We start from the raw sequence: 15567 nt of genomic DNA, 5'->3' as shown, positions 1-15567 counted from the left end.
AGTGAAACTGAGTGCTAGGCCATGCACCTGTCTTCCTGAAGGGGTCGCTGTCATGTCTGATGAAAACAAGTGTTATCTGTGTATGCAGTGGATGAGGTGGAGCCTTGTCTACTTCAGGCACAGATATCTCCGAGAGGCTCTACCACATGGGACCTGAATGCTCTTTTCAAATGGCAAACAACTGTCTAACATTAGAGTGGGAACCGCTGAAGTTGCCAGCATAGCTGGGTTTCTGGTTTTGTTTCCAAGTTTCTCCTTCGGCAGCTATTCATAGTTGACTTGTTTTAGTTCTGATTTTAAAGCAGTCACAACTGTTCTACACATAAGTCACGACTCAGGAAAAACTTGTAAAAACTCATTGTCATGTCTGTAGAGGCTGACAGAGGTAACCTCCACGCGACACTGACCTAGCGTCCTTTCTAGTGCCACATAAGAAAAGGTTACCAGAGTTTACTCAGGCTCCAGTCCAATGCTGTGAGTGTTATCAAGGTTTCCTGTGCCTTACAACGCATTTCAGCTGCACTCTCCGATGCTCCTGTGCCTATCTGCAAACTGGGATCGTATTCTCAGACCTCGAGAACACTAGCAATGTCTACTGCCTACCTAGTCAAGACACTGTCTTTAAAACACAAATGCTTCTGGAGCGGCCACTCCCAGACGTGACACGAGTCTCTCAGCTCAGATCGCACACGTCTTCATCAGCAACTGCAGTTCAGTGCTGACATCCAGCGAGTCTTTTGTGTGCGCTCAGTGTCCTAGGCAGGCTCTGAAGGGCAGCGCCACAGCTTCACTTTCCTCAGCACAAGGGAAGAGTGATTTAAAAACTGAACTCTAGGGGCAGGGTGACAGGGAAGTAGTATCTATAAATAATTTTTTAAAAAAAGCCTAGTACTTCCTAATGGGCTTTTTTGCCTAAGAAATTTTGAGAAAATGAAAGTTGAGGAAAAGATGTAGCCAGGTATTATAATTACAAAACCACTTGCTGAATTTTCCTTGTCATACAGCCTCATGTAAGCAGGAAGGCCTGTGTGGAAGGCACTCCACCTGGTCTGAGCATGCCGGGTAGTGGTCTCAAAAGGTCCCTCCCTCACACTTCCTCATGCATATGAACCTCTACCTTAAGTGATTGTTCTCCTGTTGCATAAAACAGCAGTGTTAGTAGTCAGGGTTAGTTTGTATTTTATTTTTCATTCAGAATGGATGTGAAACTTACTGGCAAACCTACGCTGCAGCCCCATGCAAGCAAGCAAAAAGCAAAATATTGAAAATGGAAGATAAGGAGAAACTGGCTAGCAGGCAGCTAAACTCACCCTTTTGTACAGCCTATGGTCCACCAGGGGGCTTTAGACAGTAAAACAACACCAGAGAGCTATTAGCATGTGAGGGACACAGCAGAAATCTTAGCAATAGCTTTATCTCAACCAGAGACTACCAAGTGTTTTCTTCAGTGGGGAAGGAAGAGAAGGGTGATGGCAGGGGATGTGAAATGAGCAGGAAGAAAACCCATCAACTTGCTTTTAAAAACCATTGGGGGTCAAATGACTTAGAAATGGGACACCTGCCGATTTCTGAGGCCACTGTCTACCTACCTTGTTGAGAGGGTACCACGAAGTTTTCTATTTAATACAGACTGTAATGCTTCTAACAGACAATAACCATGACAGTGCTGCTCCTGAAAGCAGTGCTAAGCAAACCAGAATGGTCTGCACACATCCAGGGAAAACACAAGTTAAAATAACCCTCAGGAGAGAGGTCCAGGGCTTCGCCATGCTCCTTAATGATATGCTAAATGAACACACAAAAATGGAGAGTAATACACACTTCACAGCCAATATGCAAAGGCTCCTGCTGTTGGCCTGTACAATTTTCTATCATCTGAACCATAGAAGGCCAACAAAAGAGCAACAGTCTTTATTTTGCTGCAAACTGTGAGCAGATACAGCCCCAAACCTGATGCTCTCTTCACAGCAGACCTTGCCAGCCCCACTGGTTAGAGCAGAAACTCAAGACAGGTGAGACATTTGGCAAATTCCTCCCAGCAGCTCAGAGGTAAGAGCAGGGTTCCTCTGTCCAGCCTACGTTAGGAAGCAGTCTTTTATGCAATCATATTTTCAATATCTTACTCATTCAACTCACCCACTGTAAACACAGACCACACCCTCAGAAGAAACACACACTGCAAACTCAGTGAAGGGTTTCAGGTTGCGTTGCCTACACTCCTTTTCTCATGTGCATTTGAACTCAACACAGCACAGTTTAACCTTCAAATGTTCTTGGAAATGGCCTCAAGAGCAATGTTGGGGTCTGGAGCAGATGAACCAGCCTCATGAAGTTGACCAGTGACTGCATAGGGGTTAAGGCTACCAGTCTCTGTGCTGGACAGTCTTTTGGGGACTCTCATTCTACAGGCAAAAGAAAAGTGGGGAGGGGGGCAGTGACCACGTGAGGGTATAAGAAAAAGAACCTAGGGAGTTCAAGGTATTTTACCAACTGAAGAAACTCAGCTGTCCTACCAGGTTGTGAGCGCACAACTGCTAACTGAAACACAAGGCGTAACAGCAGAGACAGGAGATGGACTCTGGGAAAACATGCAGAACCACTTTCGTTACGTGAAGAACACTCTATAGTTTACTATCCCTTTCCTGCCAGGACTTCCTCAGTCAGCTTATTCACACTGGTATTTCATGTGCTAGCTCCTGGGGCAGGAGTAGGAGAGGGTGCTGGTGGTGGTGGAGGTGAAACCTTGATCCAAGGCAGGGAAGACAGCATCCAGGGGATGTACCTGATGTCCCGTGTTCCATCTAGAGACTGCCTGGCATCTTAACACTTACTCTTTAAGGTTTTATGCATGTTTCTTTCTATAGTCACACAGATGTGTGTCTGTGTTGACTTAAGTAAGAGTTTAAGTTCCCAGTTAAACTTCAAGCAAGTCTCAAGGGCAAAGTATTTTCAAATATTAGCAACTTAAATGGCTTTAAGAGTAAGAAAAACTGAAGTGAAAGCTCTGACATGAAACTGAACGCAAGGCTTTCGGGATGGTTAGACAGCAGAGAGCAGGCAGCACGGAGCCAGCTCGAGTCTGCTGCTCTCACCTGCACAGCTCCTGGTGCTTGGGAAACCACACACTACATGGAGGGGAGTCTCAGTGCAGCGCCAGTGGCCACTGTTACAGACTCCTGACTTCATCTACGGAGAGAAAGCGAGGCTCCTCTCCAGCCCCAGAAGTCTCAGTCTTCACCAAGAAAGCTCTCATCTGAGGAAAGACTCCTCCAGCATGGCTCCATGAGAAGATGCTCTGTCCTCTGTGTTCCCTGCTCTCACCTTGGACCAAATCAGACTGGCTCTCTGTGGTCAACTGAATGGAAATACTATCTTCTACATGTCCAGCAGAGGGCACCAACTGCTTAGTGGAACTTCCACAGGCAAAAAACTAGATGGCATTTGAGTGTCTTTTTTCTTTTCTCCTTGATTTTCTGTGTGGATGTCTATTAGCAGAGTAAACACACAGTGAAGCCCATAATGCAAACTGGCATATGAGTTACAGAGGTTAAAGAGAAATTTGAACTAAAAGCTAAGTACAAATAAATTACATGCACGCCCAAATCAAACAGGAAGACATGGTTTTGGGTCCCATGGTCAGACACACACACCTTCTCAAATCGTTCCAGCCCAGTGGTAGTGCCTAGAGTTCCACCACCCTGGTGTGACGGAGTGCTTACCCCACGCTTGCTGGAGGTCACTAGCACCACACAGAGTCAGCCAATGGTTAGGGAGGTCAGGGCTGTTTGGTTACTATTGATGAGCACATTGAGAGATAAGGACTTTGTGTACCTGTGACGACAGCGACGTAGAAATCTCATTATTTTTCGAGCAGCTTGGTCCTGCTTTTTGGTCAGCAAACTGCTCCTGAAAAAGCCGAAACATTATCGTCACAAGAAAGGTTCCATAAAGCTTATAGCGCAGACACTGAGAAGTGTTCTGATTTACAGGCTAGGAGACTTCCAGTTAAACGGTTAAATGGTTTGTGTCACACGTGCAACTGAGAAGCACACGCTGCTCCCACAGTGACTCTCCCATGCCTTTGTTTTCTGTGTCTGAGCCAGCGTCTCCTGTATCTCAGGCTGGCAAACCCCCAGTGATTTTCCTGCCTTCATCTCCCAATTGCTGGGACTACAAGCATGTGCTACCTTGACCAGTTTATGTGATGTCAGATATGAGCCCAGGGCTTTGTGCATGCTAGGCAAGCACTTTGCCAGCAGAGCTATGGACCTCTCCCAAGTTTTAAGGAGGCAATATGAAGATTAAAATCCAGAGGATGCCTCCATATGCTCTTACAATGTATGTCTGTCTGTCTGTGGTAAGACAGGGTTTTGCTGTGTAGGCTAGGCTGGCCTCTAAGTCATGATCCCCGACACAGCCTCTAGAGTTTTGGGATTACAGGTGTGTACCACCATACCCAGGTCTTTCCCAGGTGTTTTCTTTTGGTGGAAATAGGCCTTCTGGCAGTAGCCAGACCTCCTCAGTGTAGGCATGAAGTCGTCTGAGCTTGATACTCTCTTTAGACTATTTTCTGGTTTTAATCTTCAGGCTGCTACTGTCTCAGATGTAGTCACCGAGCTTTAAGTACTCTTTCTGAGTAATTAGTGAGTTCAGAACACTGCAGAATGACGCCTCGTTAAGTATAAATTTTAGTTCTGACACATTTTAACTTATACTGAAGTTAGCCAGTGACATTCAAGTAACACGTGGCAGTTACAGAAAGGATCTCAGAGAGAGAACAACACAGGTATCGCTAGACAAAGCCACAACACCTGGAGTAGCTGGAGACAGAGCTGCTGCCACGTCTCAGGCCCTGCACCATGCCAGGCAGGTCTTCCCCCACGCCCCGCAGGCATGTGACCCACCTAAGCTTCTGCTGCACGATGACTGCTGTCCTGCGGGCTGGCCGTCTCCTGCCACACTTCTTGTAACTCCGGTAGAAGTTCTGGATCAGCACTGCAGCTCGCCGGCTCTGCTGGAACCGTTTCTGTTCATAGTAACTTCGGAATTTGCTCTGGATGAGGATGGCCGCCTGGGTCATCTTTTTGTAAAGTGCATACTACAGGGGACACAGAAGGAACGGGACAATAACAACGGGAGCCAAAAGTCCTCTGAGCTCAGGAAGTAAGAACCCCTCTTTCCTACTCTCATCTTTGATGGGGCTGACTACAAAACTCCAACAGCTATCTTCCATCTAGTCTTCCAAAATGGAATGAACCACTTTCAGGACAGCCTGCAGGCAGCACGGCACTTCCATCCTCAGACAGCATCTTACTCTGCCTCTCCTGATGATTTCTAGTATATTTAAGACACTTGAGTCCAAAACAATTAGAATGTAACATTTAAGCAGTGTTTTAAGATGAGCATTTGCTATCCAATTTGGTTTTGCTTTAACCCTTACTATGTCTCCTGACTCTACTCATTCTGCACCACCTAGCAGTCAGCACCTCTTTCTAACCAATTTGCTCCATGCCAAGTTTCTAATGGAGCTACAAAGTCCCAAAAACAAGGCTTATCATGAAACGCTGACACCTTTAAGCCATTTCACCCTGCAAAAGATTAATACTCATTAGACCCACACAGTGGCCATGCAATGACCTTGGAAGGCTGCCAGAGTTGTGAGCTGCTTAGAAGTCAGTGGCAGAGGCCTTCAACCCAACATGCTCCACAGCCACAGTCCAGTGGCCAGGCCTGCTTCTCAACCAGTCTCAAGTTTCTAACACAGTGAAGTCACATGAAGAAGGCAACTTACTATTATAAGGGAACAAACTACTCAGAACCCCACCCTCCATGCCCAACTGCATCCTTAGCTGTGTCATCACACAAGGGAAGGAAACTGACTTCTCAGAATGTCCAAAGCAAGTCACTCTGATCTCTTTTGACCTGCTTTACATTCACTTCCATCCAACCAAAAGTCCTTTAAGGTAAGAACACTGCATCCTACGGAGCTTCTGTAAGTCTCGTCATTTTGGCCTGACGATAGAGCATGTTCTGATCCTTGGGATCACCGTGAAGCCCACCACAGAAATATGGTATTTGCTTAATATTCACTAGGTTCAAAGTCACTGATCTGGTGGACTGACCTGGTCATAAAAATGTCCACCTACTATCAAACCCCAAGCCAAATCTGCTAGAAAATTCACAGGTCCCCAAGGATAGATGTGGTATGGCTAGGTGGCCTGGCAAAGAATATGTGTTTGGTGATGGGTGTGCAGTCTGTGACTCTGGTGGAATGGTCTGTGAGAGGACTGGGTGTATAGCATTACCTTCAAGGCTATCCATGTCAGCTTGGGGAGAAACAGAAAATACAATACCGTTAGATTACCGAATACAGGAAACAAACCAAAAACCCAAAATCAGTGCAGCTCCCAACCAAAACCAAAACCAAAGAAAAGGCAGCCTGGCTATATTACTGCTTTCCGCCTTCTAAAATATCAGCCTCAAGTGTCACCATTTCCAAAGATAACCCTTCCATCTCCCTAGCCACAGGTGATATTCAGCAGGGATTTTTCTTTCTTTCTTCTTCTTTTTGGAAGTACCTGTTGTCATCACAGACTTCAACCCTTTCGTCTGTGTACCATCTAGTGCTAACCTGAAGCCTGTTCACTGATCTGAGACACAGGGCTGCGGTGTCAGCGTTTGCACAATAAACCTTCAGTGTCTGGGATCTTGGACTCAACAGCTAGAGCTGGAGCCCTTGCTTTTCTGCCCACTGACAAAGTCTGAAGGAGAAGCTTGAAAAACAAGAGAAAAACTCCAGCAATTCACATTAAAAACTAAAATTCTAGGTCTGAAGAAGAACATGGGGGCCCAAATTTCTCTGCAATTATTATACATCTTAGTATAACACCCTTTATGTAGAATGTAAAGCTTAGCCAAAACCCAATAAAAGAAGGCATTCTAAATTATTTTACAGAACTGACAGCGTGTGTGTACATGCCTGTGCATGCATTTGTGTGTGTGTGTGTGTGTGTGTGTGTGTGTGTATAATAGTGAGTCCAGGATGGCCTTGAACTTGCCATCTTGGTCTCTGAATGCTGGGACTGGAGGCTTGTGCCACTGTTCCAAGTAACATAACCAAATTTTAACATAGAAACTGGTCTAAATTTAATAAGGAAAGTTTCAGTATTTTGTTTTATTATTATTTTTAAAAGATTTATTTATTTATTGTGTATACAGTGTTTTGCCTGCGTGCATACCTGCAAGCCAGAAGAGGGCGCCAGATCTCATTACATTGTAGAATGCTGTGAGCCACCATGTAGTTGCTGGGAATTGAACTCAAGATCTTTGGAAGAACAGTCACTGCTCTTAACCACTGAGCCACCTTTTCAGCCCAATTTTTAGTATTTTATAACCACCTCGGTATCTATAAACTAACATTTCTCTGAGCCTGCTTCTTCATCTGTGAATGGAAATAAAACTCTCTGCTTAAGAGTAGCTATGAGAGGGCTATGGTGGTCCTGAAAGACGAGCATACATACACTGCTCCTTGATTCAGTGCAGCTACCCCACAAGCTGAACTGTGCAGCTATGAGGGGGCTGTGGTGCTCCTAGAAGACCAGGATACCCTGCCCCTTGATACAGTGTGGCTACCCCACAAGCTGTACTGTGCAGCATGATCTCTGTGAGCAAGGCCTGCTGTCATTCGTGTCTCTGCTAACTAAAGCTTAGTGGCAGAATGCTGTTTTCTTTTCCTCTGGTTCTTTTCTTCCTTTTTGTGATTTATTTATTATAAATACAGTGTTCTGTACTGCATGTATGTCTGCAGGCCAGAAAAGGGCATCAGATCTCATTACAGATGGTTGTAAGCCACCATATGGTTGCTGGGAATTGAATTCAGAACCTCTGGAAGGACAGACAGTGCTCTCAACTGCTGAGCCATCTTTCCAGTCCTTCCTTTGGTTCTTAATCAAAACAATTCAAATCAGGCCTTTGCTATCAAGAGTTGGATGTGGTGCTTTTAGCCAAACTGCACAGCAGCATCCTCTGAGGCCTGGGCCGGGTGGACAGGTACTGTTTCCTCCTGTGACACACAGCTAAGTTTACCTGTTTGTACTTTCTGTAACAGCGCTGAATGACGGCAGCGGCCACTTCTTGCTGTTCCCGCAAGGGTCTGCCCTGAGAGGTAAAGTGAGGGGGATATCAACAACGGCTAATGTAAGAACTGTCTACATACACAAGATTAAACCTTTACTCATAGGTGAGCCTTTCCAAGAAATAAAGTCCCAGGTTGACTAAACTGCATTGACAATGATCACTACGAATTAAGAAAAATGAAAACAAAACAAAAAGCTGGGTGGTGGTGGCACACGCGTTTAATCCCAAAACTCGGGAGGTAGAGGCAGGCGGATTTCTATGAGTTCGAGGTCAGCCTCGTCTACAAAGTGAGTTCCTGAACAGGATACAAAGCTACACAGAGAAACCCTGTCTTGGGGGGAGGGGGAGAAAAGAAAAATGAATTTACAGAATAAATCAACTATTTTTGCTTTTAAAAAGCAAACCATATTGGGTGTTAGGAGGTCTAAAAATATGTATTTAAGAGTTTGTTTTTTTTTTTTTAAACAAAATAGGCATTGCGACACTCATTGTCCAGGCTCTCGGCAGTCTTTCCTACATAATCCCCTTCTGTCCTTTTTAACACCTCTGGGCAGAGTGGGCAGACTCCTTTAGGAATATGCAGAAGGTGACCAAGTCCCACCTAGCTCCCAACCCCAATAAAAAGCACACACAGAAGTTTCAAGACCGAGTTCTCAGGGTTCAAGGGCAGCCCACAGTCCTCAGGGTCTGATTTATGATTTAGGTCATAAATCCCTTGTGGCTGGGGTGTCACTTATCAACAATAAGATAATGACAGCCGTTCCACTGGCTTTATTTGACCAAAACTCCTGAATGTTATTATGATAATAATACAACATAACATAAAGTCTTCCAATAAACATTTTATCAAACCACAAGCCACAGGGAAGAGGGACTGGGACACAGACAGCCCTATTTTACCTTGTATTTCCGGAAGGCTGTCTGGACAAGCCTGGCAGCTTCGTAGAGTTCTCTCTGCTCATGGTCGGACAGCGTGAGCTGAGCAAGCTCATTCTCTACCTTCTCACTGGTGGATGCGCTCAGGAATTCTGACCAGTCTGCTGCCGAGGGAAGGCTGGGTTTCTCAAAAGCCACTTCACTGACAGGGGAGCTTGCAGGGCTCAAGCTGGCATTAGAAGAAGGAGTTAGGGGCTCAGTGTACGCACTCCTGAAACAAAGGAAAGGACAAGACAGTGAACAGCTACTCGCACCGTCCATTACCTGCAAACCGATGAGACAAGGACAGGATCCACCTGAAGCCACCCCGGACCAGTCAGATGCCTTCACTCTGTTTAACACACGCAACACTTTGGCTGCACCTCAGTTACATTCATACTGAGCACTGTTTAGCACTGTGCTGAACACTAAGGCCAATAAGAACACTAGCCTGCCTCCAAGAAACTTCCCCTGAAGCAGGGTGTATCCCGGCACGGCGTTTTCCAAACCTCCATGTGGGGAGGACGTAATAGAGGAGAGAAGGCAGAGCCGGGGTTTGGAAGTGGCATGAGGCCACGTGCCCTCCTGGGAAAGTCTCTTTACACCTGGCCTCCAGTTAAATCTAGGACTTTAATCTCAGCAGAGAATCCCAGACCCCAAATCTTCCTAACCTGATGTGGGCAGCACTGGGCAGACGGTCAGCATCAGCTAGGTAACTGGCCAGCCAGCTCATCGTACTGCTAATGGTGGCGGGATCTGTTCTTTCCAGGGCTGAGGACTCCATGGGCACAAAGTTCTCCTGCTTGATTCGGTCTGGTGTAGCCTCAATAATGTGTTCCGCCAAGGTCATCATGTTCACCTGCAATCAGAGGTCACAGAACACTGAGCTCAGAAACCTTCAAACCCGTTTCACTGCCACCCTTACCTTGTAAGGGAGAATGGAGGCGGGGCAGGGAAGTGGGGGAGGACAGCCAGTTTACGCCTCAATCCAATGCACTCAAATAGCATTTAAAGTCATACGTGACCCACCCGGAGACCTGATTATCTCCTAACCATAGTTTAGCCTCACACCTTGGTCACATCTTAGAGAACTTCTGTCTTGGGCCCACTGTCTACTCTCAGCAGCATGAACAAGTTAAGGACCAACCTCATATCTTTTTTGGGGGGGGGTGTTTCAGGTAAACCATCATTTTATGTGCCTGCACGTGTCTTCTACTATGTGGTCCTGGAGACCAAACTCAGGTCATTAGGCTTGAAGGCAAGCACCTTCACCTGCTGTGCTATTTTGTCAGCCCTAAATATTCATTATTTTTAACTCTGTGTGTTAGTGTGCATGCGCACAGGTGTGTCTGTGAGCATATGTGAGAGCAGGTGCTCATAGTCCAGAAGAGGGTGTTGTACCCCTGGAGCTGAAGCTGTGAGGCACCCAGCACGGGTACAGGGAACAAAATTAAGGTTCTCTGCAAGATCTGTACTTATGATTGGAGATATGGTCTCATCTTTTCAAAATTCTTTACATACTTCTTAAAAATTAGAGTTAAAATGCAACAGTTTAGGTTTTCACCAAATACTCTGGCCTCCAGCAAGGGCATGTTCTGAAGGGAGGTTCACAAGGCCGTGAAGGCAAAATTCTGGGACTGCAATCAGATGTGGGTGGCTGATTCAAGGGGATGTGGGAGCTGAGGAAGAAGCAAGGCTGACCTAAGACCTTTCTGATCAGTCGACAGCTATGTAAAGTTGGCTGAACTGATTTTATAATCTAAAAATCAGAACTCAAAAAACCCCCACAAAACCCATTTTAAATGTTTGCTTAACATCATTTTTAAAATTTACATCAATGAGCAACTGTCTATGACCATCTCCAGAAAGGTTTAAGAGGGAGAGAAGGATCCACCCCGAATGGATGGCGCCATCCCACAGGCCGGGGTCACAGGCTGAGTAAACACAGCGAGGAGCACCAGTACCCAGTCTGTTTCCTGACTACCCCTGCTGCCACGCCTCCCTACCACGATGGACTATACCTTGAGACTGAACCAGAAATACTACCCCCTTCCTTCATTCAGCTGGCTTCATTATGCCAAGCAGGAAAGTAATTAATACAGGTTCCAACAGGAATCATTCACACCAAGGACTAGGCAGACTGTACCAGGCAGGGCAGAGCCAGCTGCCTGTTTGTGTAATTAGAGCTTAGGCCACTGCAGCTCCGTGCACCCCTTCATTTTGTCCACGGCTGCTTCTGTCCTCCTCCAGCACATCAACAGTTACAACAGTGTCTATGTGAACCACAAAGCCTAAAAAAGGTCACCAACTTTTTTTTTGTCTACAACATTATTTGACTAAGGCTGGGCATGGTGGGACACACATCTAGCCCCAGCTCCTTGGGAGGCAGAAATGAGAGGATTGTAAGTGTGACGCCAGCCTGGGGAGCTTAATGAGACTAGGTCTTGAGGTGAAATTTAAAAGGGGCTGAGGATTGTACTCAGGAGAGTGTTTGCCTAAACAACACTACGTGATTTAACTTGGCCGGCATCCTCCTGGCTACATGGCTGTTGGTAAATCAGGGGTGGGGTCTCCCATCCACTAGGAGCAGGGTGGTAATAAGCAAGCATGTGTCCTTCACAGAACCCAAGGGTGAAATGCTCGGCAGTGACTCAGCAGTTACTTCCCTGCACCTTCCCACTCCAGCATCACTCCCTACGCGTGGGTGCCCTTGGGTCTTCCTTTCGCTCTGGGTTGCATCAACAAGAGTCTGGAAACAGAGATGGCCATCCCGTGTTCTCTGGTTGCCCCTTCTGACTGCCTCTGTGATTCTGAATTGACAGACTCTGTCTTAATCGCCTGATGCCTCATTTCGTCTACAGGTTCAGTGCCCTCAGGACCTGTGCTTCCTACATTCATTACAAGGGCATCCAGTGGTAAGCCCTAGAGGTATTTCACTACACGACATGTGAGCATCAAGACACAGATGTCCTTCACAATGGCTGGATGACGGCCGTGCTAGTCAGTCAGTCACTCAGATAATCCAAATCCTGTCTGCAGACTTCCTTGCTGGCTATTTTTAGGGCCTTGCCTCTATTACAACCAGTACTGAAAATGGTGAAGCTGTCCTCTTGGATGCAAGGAAGCAGGAGACTCATTAGAGGGTTGTAGTTGAGTTCTGAAAGGGTTGGCACCAGGAGGCTTTGATGAGGACCTGTGGTCAGGCCGTATTCACAGTGCCCACGTCACAGAAGGAAAGTAGCCCAGGGTAAACAGACACTCAACATTCCCCCAAGTGAGACCAGACTGCAAACCCTTCCTGGGTGGAGGCGGGGGGACCAGGGATCTGGGGGTGTACAATTACATGACTTTCAAAAGTGAACAGCGACGTTCACAGCCACAGTGAGGTTCTGGCTTCTGCAGGCTTACCTGATGAGTCTTACCTGAATGTCATCCATAGGCTGTGGGCACTCCTCGCTCTCTGCACTATCCCGGTAGGCCCCCATCTCTGTATTCACCACCTCTCGGTTAGCCATCATCAGGACACTCATTGGTTCCCTCGGACGCACCTGTGAAGGCGCCGCGTCCTTTACTACACTGGTCCCCTTCGGATTTCCAGTCACCTGCACTGTAGACACACCAATGTAAAGATCTTTGGAACTCCACTTTACTACAGGCTGAGGTGCAGAGGCTTGGAATGCTGCCGACTCTGGAGCGGGAGGGGAGGCTTCCCGGCTGTAGTCCCTCACTCCTTCACTGGGGCTGATTGTTTCAGGGGAGGACTGCTTAGAACTAGGGCTCTGCTTCCTGATATTTGGCTGCTCCAGACTCAGTGCAGTGCAAAGCAGTTTCTCCTGCCTTGCCTGGAAGGACTCGGGGTTCAATTTATGCTTTTTGGGAGCTGGATAATCTTTGTGGCTCTCACTGCTGTAGTAATTAGAGGGTTCAGACCGAGGTCTTCTCAGATCTGAAAAGTACAGTAGAAAGGACAGTCAGGACAGGTGACGAAAGCAGGAATCCTAAAGAACCAACACGTTACGCCTCAGAGATAAGAAGTGCGAAGCTGGAGCGCAAGACACGTTCCCAAGCTGTCGCCATTCCCCAGCAGCACTGCCTGTACTTAGATAATCCTCCAAGGGGTGTGTGTCCTGGACAGACAGACTTTCCATACTGGGAGGGGCACTAGCTATTTTAAAAGGAAAATCAGAAACACTATGTAACCCTCCCCTTGCCGCCAACCCTTAAAAGTATGTGGGTATTCTATGGACTCTTCTAAGGGAAGCTGCGGAAAGCCAATGGGGAAGCTGGCAAGTTCCGAGATGAAACCCTTGTGAATTTGTACCTGGATTGGTGCTTGCAATGACGGTGACTCCTTTGGGTATTTCTGGAGAGCTCATGGCCTCCCTGTGCCACTGGGCCATCCAGCTGTCTGTGCTTGGCTCTTCGCTTGGGGCACAGTGGATCCTGGGGGTCTGTCCCAGCTGAGCCTGCTCGTCTCTTTGCAGATGCTCCAGACACTCTGCTAATTTCACATGGCCCCTCGACCTGGCAATTCCCAAAGGCAGCCTCCCCAGAGAGTCTGGGATGGAGATGGCACGACGGTCCCATTTGTACAGCACCACTGCCGCTTCCAAGTGCCCTAGGGCACAAGCCCACATCTGAAAGTCGGGAAGACAGAACAAGGAACTCAGCAAGAGGCCAAAAACACACTTCACTTTTGCTGTTGCTAGCAGTGGATCTACAAGTCTCTTTGGCAATCTCAGTGGGGCCATTACAGTCGCCTCTAACAAATGCCCGATTCCAGTGTGCATGTCTGACAGTCTCCAGAGTTTAAAAATTCACTTTGCCAAATCAGTTTAGAATTTATCTTTGTATTTCTTTTTTTCCCAGAAAGGGTCTCATACAGCCCAGGCTGGCATTAATTCACTGTGCAGCCAAGGGTGGCCCTGAACTTCTGAACCTTGTGTTTCCTCCCCAAAAGCTGACGTTAGAGGCCTGCACCATCATACCCTGTTTTGTATCTCATCACTGGGGTCAGTGTCCCTTTGCCAGTCCAGAGATGGTCAAAGACTATAAACAAGTCTCTTTCTCCCCCACCTCCCCTGAGACAGGGTTTCTCTGTGCAGCCCTGGATGTCCTAAAATCACTCTGTGAACCAGGCTGGCTACAAACCCAGAGATCTGCCTGCCTCTATCTCCCAAACACTGGGATTAAAGGTGTGCACCACCAACGCCTGGCTAACAAGCCTATTCCTTACCAGAGGAGTACAGGAGAAGTGGTCCACATTCAGGGGGTCAACTTCCAGTTCCAAATCAATGCTGTCTGCATGCTTTGTGCTGTTGGGGATGGAGAGCACAGAGGTTACCACAGGTTAACCCATGAGGAAAGGAAATACCGGGATAACACAAAACCCATGAAAATGAAACCAAACTGGGCACCTAGCCTTCTTGACATGAAGAAATGGGACTCTGGACTTCAAAGGTAGTTTGGATTCCACTTAACAGAAGCCCAAGGGGAACAAAAAGTCTGACATCTCGTATCTCACTCAGCTGTCTAGGGCACGAGACCACATGAACCTCTCAGGAACTGAACTGTTCTGGGAAAAAGCCCTGGCTCACGGGCTATCACATGCAACAAATGACTGAACTTCTTTGGGAAAGCCCAGGAAACTGAGAAGTGAGGACAGCCGAGTCCTTTGCACCCGGCCTTACCGCCATTTGATGAGGGTCTGGATCAGGGTGGCGTAGCCCTGGGCAGCAGCCAGGTGTAAGAGGGTCATTCCACGGAAAGTCTTCGAATGGATCAAATGCTTGGATTTGGCCCAGCAGGCTCGGCTCATCATCTTCTCACAGACAACAACCACACGACTCTCGAAGCAGCTCCCTAGGGTCCCGGTGCCCGAAGCACACTGTGTGTCATGAGAAAGTACACGTTACCCCCGAGGCCACACCAGAGACGATGAGTTAGCAGCCAGCAGAAAACATAGTAACAGTGAAAATAAATGTTAAGAAATAGAAGGGGCTGGCAAGATGGCTCTGAGGGTAAAGGATCCTGCTGCCAAGCCTGATGATCAGGGCTGGATACCCGGAAGCCACATGGTAAGTTGCCTTCTGGCCTAGGCATGTGCGCAAGGTTTCTCTGTAGCTTTGGTGCCTGTCTCGGAACTAGCTCTTGTAGACCAGGCTGGCCTCAAACTCACAGAGATCCTCCTGCCTCTGCCTCCTGAGTGCTGGGTTTAAAGGCGTGCGCCACCATCACCCAGCAACACACACATTATTTTTAAGTTTCTGTGTGTGTGCGTGTGCATGTATACATATATATATATATGCATTATGAATGTGTGCATGAGCGCAGGTGTGTGCGTGAGGATGCTGGAAGAGGGTGTTGGGTTCCCTGGAACAGAGTTACAGCCAGTGATGAGCCATAAGACGAGGGTGCTGGGAACTGAGATTGGGTCCTGCTGTAAGAGCAGTATGAGGTCTGATCTGCTGAGCCATCTTGCCAGCCCCTAATATATTTTTTATATAATAGACATGC

General features: G+C 47.3%; 1 protein-coding gene across 14 annotated transcripts in view; it reads right to left on the bottom strand.

Annotated features, from left to right (window-relative positions):
• The window catches only part of Camta1 (calmodulin binding transcription activator 1), an 820478-nt gene that overhangs the window by 10135 nt on the left and 794776 nt on the right, over window positions 1–15567 (bottom strand). For 7 of the 14 annotated variants that reach the window (XM_057784922.1, XM_057784927.1, XM_057784928.1 and 4 more), the window contains 11 exons: window positions 14742–14938; window positions 14288–14366; window positions 13373–13688; window positions 12474–12997; window positions 9723–9910; window positions 9037–9283; window positions 8086–8157; window positions 6306–6326; window positions 4905–5098; window positions 3832–3906; window positions 1311–1341 (listed from right to left, as the gene is read on the bottom strand). In XM_057784922.1, coding sequence (XP_057640905.1) covers window positions 1311–1341; window positions 3832–3906; window positions 4905–5098; window positions 6306–6326; window positions 8086–8157; window positions 9037–9283; window positions 9723–9910; window positions 12474–12997; window positions 13373–13688; window positions 14288–14366; window positions 14742–14938 — 1944 coding nt within the window. The remainder of the gene's footprint in view (window positions 1–1310; window positions 1342–3831; window positions 3907–4904; window positions 5099–6305; window positions 6327–8085; window positions 8158–9036; window positions 9284–9722; window positions 9911–12473; window positions 12998–13372; window positions 13689–14287; window positions 14367–14741; window positions 14939–15567) is intronic. The other 7 variants (XM_057784929.1, XM_057784923.1, XM_057784925.1 and 4 more) reach the window with 7 other exon arrangements.

Source organism: Chionomys nivalis, chromosome 11 (assembly GCF_950005125.1).
Source record: "Chionomys nivalis chromosome 11, mChiNiv1.1, whole genome shotgun sequence".
Classification (NCBI taxonomy): Eukaryota; Metazoa; Chordata; class Mammalia; order Rodentia; family Cricetidae; genus Chionomys; species Chionomys nivalis.
This window is presented reverse-complemented; position numbering and strand designations above follow the sequence as displayed.